This window comes from Theropithecus gelada, chromosome 2 (assembly GCF_003255815.1).
Source record: "Theropithecus gelada isolate Dixy chromosome 2, Tgel_1.0, whole genome shotgun sequence".
In the NCBI taxonomy this organism is placed as follows: Eukaryota; Metazoa; Chordata; class Mammalia; order Primates; family Cercopithecidae; genus Theropithecus; species Theropithecus gelada.
The window spans coordinates 106,115,342-106,127,202 of record NC_037669.1 but is presented as its reverse complement, the minus strand read 5'-3'; the positions used below and the strand labels follow the sequence as shown (position 1 = coordinate 106,127,202).

General features: G+C 58.8%; 2 protein-coding genes across 5 annotated transcripts in view; both read left to right on the top strand.

The window, feature by feature from the left end:
- EIF2B5 (eukaryotic translation initiation factor 2B subunit epsilon) overlaps positions 1-11,861 on the top strand; it is a 566,918-nt gene that overhangs the window by 255,252 nt on the left and 299,805 nt on the right. The window lies entirely within an intron of this gene.
- Positions 350-9,894, top strand: CHRD (chordin). 4 transcript variants are annotated; one of them, XM_025375137.1, is made up of 24 exons: positions 350-737; positions 963-1,066; positions 1,336-1,390; positions 1,493-1,622; positions 1,754-1,882; positions 1,974-2,073; positions 2,187-2,274; positions 2,643-2,784; positions 2,888-3,028; positions 3,139-3,192; positions 3,270-3,417; positions 3,580-3,686; positions 3,790-3,909; positions 4,799-4,955; positions 5,280-5,500; positions 6,303-6,416; positions 6,756-7,019; positions 7,109-7,202; positions 7,315-7,371; positions 7,638-7,741; positions 8,196-8,298; positions 8,683-8,837; positions 8,959-9,061; positions 9,426-9,894. In XM_025375137.1, exons 11-24 carry the CDS (start codon positions 3,315-3,317, stop codon positions 9,479-9,481), a joined length of 1,758 nt encoding a protein of 585 aa, XP_025230922.1. In that variant the 5' UTR covers positions 350-737; positions 963-1,066; positions 1,336-1,390; positions 1,493-1,622; positions 1,754-1,882; positions 1,974-2,073; positions 2,187-2,274; positions 2,643-2,784; positions 2,888-3,028; positions 3,139-3,192; positions 3,270-3,314; the 3' UTR covers positions 9,482-9,894. The 4 variants fall into 4 exon arrangements, with proteins under 4 accessions (XP_025230922.1, XP_025230921.1, XP_025230920.1 ...); XM_025375136.1 differs by lacking the exon at positions 1,336-1,390; XM_025375135.1 differs by lacking the exon at positions 1,336-1,390 and having other exon boundaries at positions 356-737; positions 3,110-3,192; positions 9,429-9,894.

The window sequence follows — 11,861 nt, the reverse complement described above, 5'->3', positions numbered from 1 at the left end:
GACACCGACCTCCTGGTCCAGCCGCCCTGTGGCCGCCAGCAGCGGGGGGCTCCGGGCCCGCCTCTCCTCCCCCTCTTCGCGCCCCCTGGTCCCTCCCCTCCCCCTCCCCCGCTCCCCTTCCCCCTCCCGCTCCTCCCTCCTCCCCTGCCCGGTCCCAGGCCCTCCCTCCCCTCCCCCACCCGCGATCCGGGCCGCTGCTGCTGGGCCGGACCCCCCGGGCTCAGCCCGGCCCCTCGCCGAGCTGCCGCCGCCGCCCCGTTTGCTGAGGAGGAGGCCCCCGGCCGGGGCGTCGGGCGCGGGGCATAAAACGGGCCGGAGCCGGCGCCCGGGGCAGTAGAGCCGCGTACGGCCCGGGTCAGCGCCCGACTGCCCGCGCTCCTCCCGGCCGCTCCTCCCGCCCCGCCCGGCCCGGCGCCGACTCTGCGGCCGCCCGACGAGCCCCTTGCTGCACTGCCCCGGCCCCGGCCCCGGCCCCCTCCCGCCGCACCGCCCCCGGCCCGGCCCTCCGCCCTCCGCACTCCCGCCTCCCTCCCTCCGCCCGCTCCCGCGCCCTCCTCCCTCCCGCCTCCCCAGCTGTCCCGTTCGCGTCATGCCGAGCCTCCCGGCCCCGCCGGCCCCGCTGCTGCTTTTCGGGCTGCTGCTGCTCGGCTCCTGGCCGGCCCGCGGCGCCGGCCCTGAGCCCCCCGCGCTGCCCATCCGTTCCGAGAAGGAGCCGCTGCCCGTTCGGGGAGCGGCAGGTAGGTGGGCGCCCGGGGGAGGCGCGGGCGGAGATACGGGCTCGGGGCGAGTCAGCGCCAGTCCGGAGGGGGCGCGGGGCGCAGGTGGCTCGGCGCGGCGGGCGGCCCGGACGGTGGGCGGGGGCTGAAGGGCGCGGTGCCCGGGACCCGGGACCTGCGGGCAGCCCCGGGGGCGGCACACGGCGCGAGCTGGGCAGCGGCCTCCAGCCAAGCCCGTCCCCGCAGGCTGCTCCTTCGGCGGGAAGGTCTATGCCTTGGACGAGACGTGGCACCCGGACCTGGGGGAGCCCTTCGGGGTGATGCGCTGCGTGCTGTGCGCCTGCGAGGCGGTGAGTGCGCCCCGCGGCCGGCCCGGGCCCTGACTGGTGGGGAGCGCGAGTCGCGCGGACGTCGGAGTGCTGAGAAGGAGCCCAGTCGGCAGATGTTGGGGATGTTTTTCTGGGGGAGGAAGGGGAATCAGCCCCTTCAAGTCTTAGGTGCTGTTACTGATCGCCCACTCTGTGTGAGGCTCTGTGCCAACTCCGTTTCGTTCCCAGCTCACCTAACTCCCATGGCAGCCTTGCTAGATAGCGAGAGTATTATTATCCCCATTTTCCAGACAGGGACCTTGAGGCCCAGAGAGACGAAGTAGCTTGTCTAGGGTCACGCAGATTGTAAGTGGCAGAGCTGGCTGACTCTGCGGGACATCCTTGCCTGGGGGTCTCATCAGTTGGCTTCTTGCGCTCACTTGGGTTTCCCGCCTTTTCCGGGAGCAGCTTCAGTGGGGTCGCCGTACCAGGGGCCCTGGCAGGGTCACCTGCAAGAACATCAAACCAGAGTGCCCAACCTTGGCCTGTGGGCAGCCGCGCCAGCTGCCGGGACACTGCTGCCAGACCTGCCCCCAGGGTAAGGCTTGCTCCGCCCTGCGGGGAGGGAGGCAGGGCCAAGGTACTGGGTCCTGGGCCACTTGGATGGGGCTTCGGACTGGCCCTTCCCACGGCCAGCTGAAGCCCGTGTTCTTACCCCGCCCCCTGCAGAGCGTAGCAGTTCGGAGCGGCAGCCGAGCGGCCTGTCCTTCGAGTATCCGCGGGACCCGGAGCATCGCAGTTATAGTGACCGCGGGGAGCCAGGCGCTGAGGAGCGGGCCCGTGGTGACGGCCACACGGGTAGGGGGCTGGCGAACAGCGGGGTTGTGGTTGAGGCTGGGCCACCAAAGCAGCGTTTGACAGTGCTCAGGCCATCTTCCTCCCGTCCCAGACTTCGTGGCGCTGCTGACAGGGCCAAGGTCGCAGGCGGTGGCACGAGCCCGAGTCTCGCTGCTGCGCTCTAGCCTCCGCTTCTCCATCTCCTACAGGCGGTGAGAAAGGGGAAGGAGCAAGGAGGGGCAGCTGCTGGCCAGGAGGGAAACTGGGAGAGCTGGGAGGGGCTGCTTTTGGCCCAGTCTGGCCTCACCCGACCTCTCATTCCCAGGCTGGACCGCCCTACCAGGGTCCGCTTCTCAGACGCCAATGGCAGTGTCCTGTTTGAACACGCTGCAGCCCCCACCCAAGATGGCCTGGTGAGATGATGTCATTTATGAGCACTTGTCCAGTCTGGGCACTGTGCTGAGAGCATGCTCTGCATTGCCTCCAGTGGTCCTCACCACAGCCCAGTGGGAGGAAGGCACTGACATTATGATGACCATTTTACAGAAGGGGGAACTGAGGCTCAGTAGGAGAATGTGATTTGTTCAAGGTCACACAGCTAGTAAGTGGTGCAGCCAGGACTGGAACCCAAGCATCTGGCTCCAGGGTTCTTTCTTAAGCTTCCTAGGGCACCCTGGAGGTTCCTTTCCATGTTCCTTTTTCATCAGGCCTGCCTGGACCTCCTAATTGGCCTAACCTGCACAGTGTCTGAGCGTAGGGCCTTCTTGTCTCTCTGCTCCAGGTCTGTGGAGTGTGGCGGGCAGTGCCTCGGTTGTCTCTGCGGCTCCTTAGGGCAGAACAGCTGCATGTGGCACTTGTGACACTCACTCACCCTTCAGGAGAGGTCTGGGGGCCTCTCATCCGGCACCGGGCCCTGGCTGCAGGTAGGGAGCAAAGAGCCCTGGGCATGAAGTTCTGAGTTTTCTCTATCCCCCAGGAAAGGGGAGGGGGCGTTCTGATGGGCTCTCATCATCCTCCCTTCCCCAGAGACTTTCAGTGCCATCCTGACTCTAGAAGGCTCCCCAGAGCAGGGCATAGGGGGCATCACCCTGCTCACTCTCAGTGACACAGAGGACTCCTTGCATTTTTTGCTGCTCTTCCGAGGGCTGCTGGAACCCAGCAGTGGGGGTAAGTAGGATGGGGGCAAAACACGTGAGAAGGTTAGGGAGAGCACCTGTCTCAGAAAGGCCCACATGTGCGGCCTTGCAGGACTAACCCAGGTTCCCTTGAGGCTCCAGATTCTACACCAGGGGCAGCTACTGCGAGAACTTCAGGCCAATGTCTCAGCCCAGGTGAGCGGGGATCTGGCTCTTGCTGCCACCTGTCTTGGCCTCTTGCTGTTGCCCATCACACCCTGCTCTGTCCCCAGGAACCAGGCTTTGCTGAGGTGCTGCCCAACCTGACAGTCCAGGAGATGGACTGGCTGGTGCTGGGGGAGCTACAGATGGCCCTGGAGAGGGCAGGCAGGCCAGGGCTGCGCATCAGTGGACACATTGCTACCAGGAAGAGCTGTGACGGTGAGGCAGGGCTGGGAGGGCCTGGTGCCCTGGGTGTGCACAACTGAGAGGCACAGACACGTGCCAGGGAAGGGGCCAGGGTGGGTATGGGAGAGATCCTGAGAACTGGGGGTGTAAGTGGCCATGGGTAAGCCTAGCCTCACCTGTCTTGCCCCTCCATAGTCCTGCAAAGTGTCCTTTGTGGGGCTGATGTCCTGATCCCAGTCCAGACGGGTGCTGCTGGCTCGGCCAGCCTCACGCTGCTAGGAAATGGCTCCCTGATCTATCAGGTAAGAGCCAGGGGCTGCAGAAGGTAGGGGAGAGGTGGGGTGGGCAGCAGGCCCAGGCCTTTACTGCCCCTCCACTTTGCCCTCCTTCATCCCTGCCCATCAGGTGCAAGTGGTAGGGACAAGCAGTGAGGTGGTGGCCATGACACTGGAGACCAAGCCTCAGCGGAGGGATCAGCGCACTGTCCTGTGCCACATGGCTGGACTCCAGCCAGGAGGACACATGGTGAGGGCTCCAGGTTGCTTTACCCCAGGGCCCAGTGCATGGGCTGTGGGAAGCCAGGTTGGATGAGCAGGGATGTTCATTATCATCCACTCATGGATTCTCCCACTCATTCTTTTATTCATTTGACTTTTTTTTTTTTTTTTTTTTTTTTTTTTGAGATGGAGTCTTGCTCTGTCGCCTGGGCTGGAGTGCAGTGGCATGATCTCGGCTCACTGCAACCTCTGCCTCCCGGGTTCAAGTGATTCTCTTGCCTCAGCCTCCCGAGTAGCTGGGACCACAGGCATGCGCCACCATGCCCAGCTAGTTTCTGTATTTTTGGTAGAGATGGAGTTTCACCATGTTGGCCAGGATGGTCTCGATCTCTTGACCTTGTGATCTACCCGCCTCGGCCTCCCAAAGTGCTGGGATTACAGGCGTCCGGCCTGATTTGACATTTTTAGTGAGCCCCAGACTAGGGACTAGAGTACAAAGCAAATCAGATGTAGCCCCTGTGCTCAGCAAGCTCACAGTCAAATGGAAGGCATTGGACCTGGAGAACAGTGTCATAGGCCGCATAGTAGTAATTGTAATGGCAATGGTTGCTACTTATAGGGCCTTTCTATGTGCTAGGTGCTGAATTGGTGGCCTTACATATTTTTTTACTTTTACAGTACGCATTTTATAGATGAGGAAGTGAAGGCTTGGAGAAATTAAGTAACTCTTCAAGGTTGTTACATAGCTAGGAAGTAGCAGGGGAGGGCCATGAAACTGGGCCTGCCAGGTCCTTATCCTGTGTTTCTGGTGTGTGGAAGTGTGTGTGGGTGGAGTGGGGGCACAAAATGACCCAAGGTTTCAGAACCTTGGGCTCGTGTGAGAGCTGAGGAAGGCCTGTCCTCCCCTGCCCCCCCAGGCCGTGGGTATCTGCCCTGGGCTGGGTGCCCGAGGGGCTCATATGCTGCTGCAGAACGAGCTCTTTTTGAACGTGGGCACCAAGGACTTCCCAGATGGAGAGCTTCGGGGGCACGTGGCTGCCTTGCCCTACAGTGGGCATAGCGCCCGCCATGACAGTGAGTGTCCTTAGGGGTCTATCGGCCCCTTGGTTTCCTAGAACATTTGAGGGATGGTGGCAGACAGCCAGAGCCTGGTGTGTCTTTCTTCAGATGCCTTTCCGGTTGCCATCTGAAGGTGGGGACATATAGGGTGGCCCTGCTGGCAGACTCTTCCTGTTGCCGAGGTGCAAGGGTCTAAAACTTGCTGCTCTCCAGGCCCTGGACCTATGGACAGTGTCTAACAGCTCCTGGAATGTGTGCTGGGGAGCTGGGGAATGCTGGGTTTGAGGGCTTGCCGTAGGCCACCTTCTCACCTGTCATCTCTCCTCTGTCTGGACCCAGGGCTGCCTGTGCCTCTAGCAGGAGCCCTGGTGCTACCCCCTGTGAAGAGCCAGGCAGCAGGGCATGCCTGGCTCTCCCTGGATACCCACTGTCACCTGCACTATGAAGTGCTGCTGGCTGGGCTTGGTGGCTCAGAACAAGGCACTGTCACTGCCCACCTTCTTGGGCCTCCTGGAACGCCAGGGCCTCGGCGGCTGCTGAAGGGATTCTATGGCCCAGAGGTAAGGATGTGATGGTAGGTGGCTGCTTGGAACATTTCTGCGTTTTAGCTTGAAGGGCTGTGTGGGCCTATGGTGGGGGAAGCAGAGAGCAGGCAGCCTGGTATAGAAGAGCTGGCGTAAATAAAATAAATTAAACAGTGATTTGTAGGCTGGGTGCAGTGGCTTATGCCTGTAATCCCAACACTTTGGGAGGCCAGGCAGGTGGGTCACCTGAGGTAGGAAGCTCAAGACTAGCCTGGCCAACATGGAGAAACCCCATCTCTACTAAAAATACAAAAGTAGCCAGGCGTAGTGGCACATGCCTGTAATTCCAGCTACTCCGGAGGCTGAGGCAGGAGAATCGCTTGAACCCAGGAGGCGGAGGTTGCAGTGAGCTAAGATCGCGCCATTGCACTCCAGCCTGGACAACAAGAGCAAAACTCCGTCTCAAAAAAAAAAAAAAAAAAAAAAAGGCTGGCATGGGCTTGGGAGTCAGATAGACCTGGGCATGACTCTGACTCAGCTTTTTATTATTCATTCTCTTTTCTCTGTCTTTCTTTGGTGGGGTATCTTGGATAGTATGTAATATCCTGGACCTCAGCAGGGTAGGTGGGATGGACTAAGCCCTTCAAGTGGGGTGAGTTCTCATGGACTTGGAGTCCGAGAGACCTGGCTTCCAAGCTCCACACTATTGCCAATGGGTTTTGCTACCCTGAAGACTTTATTTAGCCTCCCTGGCTCTCAGTTTCTTCATCTGTGACTTGGGGAAGTAGGCCCAGCCCTAAAGTGCCTTATTCCCATCCATTATCCTGTCTCTGTGCAGGCCCAGGGCGTGGTGAAGGACCTGGAGCCGGAGCTGCTGCGGCACCTGGCAAAAGGCATGGCCTCCCTGCTGATCGCCACCAAGGGTAGCCCCAGAGGGGAGCTCCGAGGGCAGGTAGGTGGGAAGTGTGGACAGTGGGGGCAGTGGGGAGGGTGCAGAGTTGGGGGGGCACTGTGTGCCCTTGTACTAGTCACTTGCTGTCTCTGAGTCCTGGGGGGTGGTCATATCACACCTCCCGGCTGGTGGGGAGGATGAAGACAGACAAGCTACATGAGGAGGCTGGCAGCCCAGCACCCTATTCCTGGCAGCTGGAATGATTGTGGAGCGAATGGCATCCTTCTGGGCCACCGCAGCGCTCAGGGTGCCGAGGTGTCTGCTGTTGGCTGGCCAGCTGCCGCTGGTAAAGACGCGAGGGGGAGCCCCAGCGCCACCTCAATTGGCCTCTCCTCCCAGGTGCACATCGCCAACCAATGTGAGGTGGGCGGACTGCGCCTGGGGGCGGCTGGGGTCGAGGGGTTGCGGGAGCCGGGGGCTCCGGATACAGCCGCTGCTGTGCCACCTGTGGTGCCTGGTCCCCCGGCCCTAGCGCCTGCCAAACCTGGTGGTCCTGGGAGGCCCCGAGACCCCAACACATGCTTCTTCGAGGGGCAGCAGCGCCCCCACGGGGCTCGCTGGGCACCCAACTACGACCCGCTCTGCTCACTCTGCACCTGTCAGGTAGGAGGTCCTGGAAGGGCACATTGTGTCCTGGGATCTGGGGCAAGGGGCCTGGACTCTCCTGTCAATGCCTCTGTCCCTCTCTGCAGAGACGAACGGTGATCTGTGACCCGGTGGTGTGCCCACCACCCAGCTGCCCACACCCAGTGCAGGCTCCCGATCAGTGCTGCCCTGTTTGCCCTGGTGAGTTCCCTGCAGGGGAGTGGAGGGAGGAGTTGGCCTAGTGTGGACCGGTCCTTTGGGGAGGGAAGGAGGTCGGTCACCCTCTGCTTTCACCATTTCTTTGGCTCCACAGAGAAACAAGATGTCAGAGACCTGCCAGGGCTGCCGAGGAGCCGGGACCCAGGAGAGGGTGAGCTGGAAGGGTGCGTGCAGGGTGGAAGGCCCCAGAGGAGCCATTAGGTTGAACCAGGAGGGGGACAAGAAGGGGAGAGTATATAGGGGGTGGCCTGAGGGGCACAGATTCCAAGCAATACCTGACAGAACTCATTAGTGTTACTGGCCCCCAAATGGGCCCTTGTCTTAGGCTCATGTGGGGGTGGCCTGAGGCTCAAGCCTTGGTTGTGGGCCCAGCTGATGAGCTCATACTAACGGCCGCTGGGCCCTGTTCCCCACCAGGCTGCTATTTTGATGGTGACCGGAGCTGGCGGGCAGCGGGTACGCGGTGGCACCCCGTTGTGCCCCCCTTTGGCTTAATTAAGTGTGCTGTCTGCACCTGCAAGGTATGGCCACCCAATCTTCTCTGGTGCCATAACCCAGCGGGGTCTGCAGAGATGGGGAGGGGCTGCCAGGTGAGGAAGGCCCGTCCTTGCTGAGGAGGGCTAAAGGATCAAACCGATATGAGAAAAGGCCCTTGTGCTCTGAGAGTTGGCTTCCTGTGGGAAAAGGAACAGGGCTGACCTGGGTGTGGATTCTGGCTCTGCCAGCTAACTAGTGCCGATGACCCTAGGCACCTTCTGTCCCTGAGCCTCACTTTCCTCTCCTGTAAGCAGATATGATGGCAACTACCTTGCAGGGTTCCGATGAGAAGCTGAGTTTAGGTCTATAAAGCAAGCCCGGGCCTCTGAGTAAAAGGCCACAGGGAGACTGCATCTGAGGTGTGGAATAGGAGAGGGAGCGGGCAGGAGGTTTATGTGCCCCCTGCCTGACACTCCTTGCTTAATGGATTCCCTACAGGGGGGCACTGGAGAGGTGCACTGTGAGAAGGTGCAGTGTCCCCGGCTGGCCTGTGCCCAGCCTGTCCGTGTCAACCCCACCGACTGCTGCAAACAGTGTCCAGGTGAGAGAGGTGGCTGGGCACTGAGGCCTCACCTTTGGGTTGAAGCAGGCCTAGTCCTGGATGAGGGGAAGGGTGCTCAGCTAATTGAGCATTTACTGAGCACTGCTCTGTGCCTTACCTGGAGCCAGGACTCTAAATGCTGTGGAAAGAATGTGATATTCTAGTGGGGTATGATGGGTTCTGGTTCCTCATCCATCCATCCATCCATCCATCCATCCATCCATCCATCCATCCCTTCATCTGTCCATTCATCTGTCCACCCACCCATCCAAATTTATCACCTACTGAGTGCCAGAAACTGCTAGGTGCTGGGGATTCAAAAAGAATACTCAAAAAACCAGGCTGGTCCTCCTGGGCTGACCCTTTCTCTTTCCCTCTCAACAGTGGGGTCGGGGGCCCACCCCCAGCTGGGGGACCCCATGCAGGCTGATGGGCCCCGGGGCTGCCGTTTTGCTGGGCAGTGGTTCCCGGAGAGTCAGAGCTGGCACCCATCAGTGCCCCCTTTTGGAGAGATGAGCTGTATCACCTGCAGATGTGGGGTAAGTGGGGAGCCTGGTCTGGAGTAGGGAGGCCTTCCCAGGGAGGTCCCTGAAGAAGCTGAAGGCCACTGTGTCCCTGTGCCTCTGGGGGACCCTCAGTGTCTGCTCTGTCTTGTACCAGGCAGGGGTGCCTCACTGTGAGCGGGATGACTGTTCACTGCCACTGTCCTGCAGCTTGGGGAAGGAGAGTCGATGCTGTTCCCGCTGCACAGCCCGCCGGCGGCGTAAGTGAGGGAGTCCAGGGTCAGCAGCTGTGAGTGGAGGGCTGACCTGCCCGTGGGACTCCTGATCAGGAAACGGAGCATTCAGTGTGTGCAGCAACAGTGCAGCCTGCCTCACAAGTGCCATTCCAATCCACCCTCACAGCAACCTGGTGGAAGTGTTATTTATGACCTTTTCTTTACAAATGAGAAGCTCAGAGGAATTAAGCAACAAGATGAAGGTCACCCAGCTGTGTGCACTGACCTGTTTAGAAAATGCTGGCCTTTCTGGGACCAAGGCAGGGATGCTTTGCCCTGCCCTCGATGCCTCTCTGTGCCTCTCCACTCCCTCTCCCCTCCTCCAACATTCCCTCCCTTCTGTCTCCAGCAGCCCCAGAGACCAGGACTGATCCAGAGCTGGAGAAAGAAGCCGAAGGCTCTTAGAGAGCAGCCAGAGGGCCACATGACCAAGAGGATGGGGCCTGAGCTGGGCAAGGGGTGGCATCGAGGACCTTCTTGCATTCTCCTGTGGGAAGCCCAGTGCCTTTGTTCCTCTGTCCTGCCTCTACTCCCACCCCCGCTACCTCTGGGAACCACAGCTCCACAAGGGGGGGAGGCAGCTGGGCCAGACCGAGGTCACAGCCACTCCAAATCCTGCCCTGCCACCCTCGGCCTCTGTCCTGGAAGCCCCACCCCTTTCCTTCTGTACATAATGTCACTAGCTTGTTGGGATTTTTAATTTATCCTCACTCAGCACCAAGGGCCCCCGACACTCCACTCCTGCTGCCCCTGAGCTGAGCAGAGTCATTATTGGAGAGTTTTGTATTTATTAAAACATTTCTTTTTCAGTCTTTGGGCATGAGGTTGGCTCTTTGCGGCCAGGAACCTGAGTGGGGCCTGGTGGAGAAGGGGCAGAGAGTAGGAGGTGAGTGAGAGGAGCTCTGACCCTTGGGGAGCAGAAAGAGACCTGGAGAGGCAGAGGATAGTGTGGCAGTTGGCTGACACACCTGGGTTCCACAGATGCTCCTTGAGATGGTCTAGAGACTCAAGAATTTAGGGAAATAGAAGCAAGTTTACTTTCCCACATCGCTGGCATGTTTGCTAACTTCATGTTTGAAGTTGCTCCAGAGAGAATCAAAAGTGTTACCAGCCCCTTTCTCTCTCTCTGCCTCCCTCCCTCCTTCCCTCCCTCTCTCCTTCCTTCCTTCCTTCCTTCCTTCCTTCCTTCCTTCCTTCCTTCCTTCCTCCCTTCCTCCCTTCCTCCCCTCCTCCTCCCTTCCCTTCCCTTCCCTTCCCTTCCCTTCCCTCACACCAATGGGGTCTTGCTATGTTGCCAAGGATGATCTTGAACTCCTAGCCTCAAGTGATCCTCCTGCCTTGGTCTCCCAAAGTGTTGGGATTACAGGCATGAGTCACCACACCCAGCCCAGCCTCTACCTTCTTTGTCTAAAGTGAGGCAAATACTTTCCTGTTTTTTTCCTGGAAACTTGTGTTCTGGACCAGTTCTGGGGCAAACTGGGGTCACAGTGGATTGGAATCAGCTCTGGTCCAGCTTTTGGTTGCGCTTACGTTGAGACCAAAGTATATGGAGAATAAGACAAGACCCTCCTGCCCTGTTACCCTCTTCTCTCTCCCCTCCCTCATTCCTACCATCAAGACCCAGGCATTCTGACAAGCTCTAGGAAATGAGGGTATCAGAACAGAAATCTAACAAATGTATGTAGCTGCAGATCCATCTTTCATATAAACAATGTGGAGTCAAATGAATCTGGGATTTTATGATCTGGCAGGGCAGGGGAAAGGGAAATCATAGCTTCCTTATAGAGTGTTAGGCATGCTGTGTGTGGTTAAGAAGTTATTGTCTTAGCCCATTGAAGCATCGAGTTCCAATTCTGCTGTTAACTAGCTGAGTTATTTAACTTTCACGAACCCCTGTTTCCCTTTTATAAAACACATGCTATCCGCCTCACAGGATTCAATCAGAACACGTGCATTACACAGCTCAGGGCCTGGCACGTATTCGCTGCAAAGGGCACTCTCCCTGAGGTGGGATTTGTGGGGCTGGTTTGGAATGAAGGCAGGGGAGAACCGCAGGGAGGAGAGTGGCCATGGGCTTCAGTTGCATTTGGCAACTGATATCCTGCTGAATGCTTAGGGGAGAGGAGGGGCTGGACTGAGGATGCAGGGATGATAAAGATGGGGATAACAACTTGGACCAGAGCCCTGGCTCTTAATAGGAGGATCGTGAGGGCCAGATAGGGATGAAAAAGCAGCAGTATTCAGCATGGGGTTAAGTGTGGGAGTGAGGCACCAGTTGTGATATGATGAAGGTTTGGCCCAGAAATGGTGCACTGACAGTGTTGTCCTCCTTGGTGAGGAACTTTGGTGGGAAGAAGGGTTGGAAAGGGAAATTTTGATCCTTGGATTTAACCCGAGTTTGTTTCTGATGGGCACAACACTAGGGGAGGGATAGAGGCAGGTGAGTCACTGTAGGATGGCTCGGTGGGCTCCACCGAGCTGGAACCACAGGCACCAGGTGGGATTCCAAGCAGGCCTCAGTGCACGTGAGTGAACCAATGAGCAGGCGATGGGGCCAGGCAGAGCCCTGTCCTCTTTAGACAACAACCCTTGAAACACCTTTCCCATCCTAGCCTGTGTTCCAACCAAAGCTGGCCAGTCTCCAGGCCCTGCCTGAGCCCCAGGGAAGTGGTATGGTGACTCAGAAGGGCCAGCCCTGTGCAGTGTGTGAGGAACTTCATTTCAGACCTGTTGGAAGCCGTGATGTTCAGAGACCTCAAGAACATCATTCATTTTTCCCATCCAT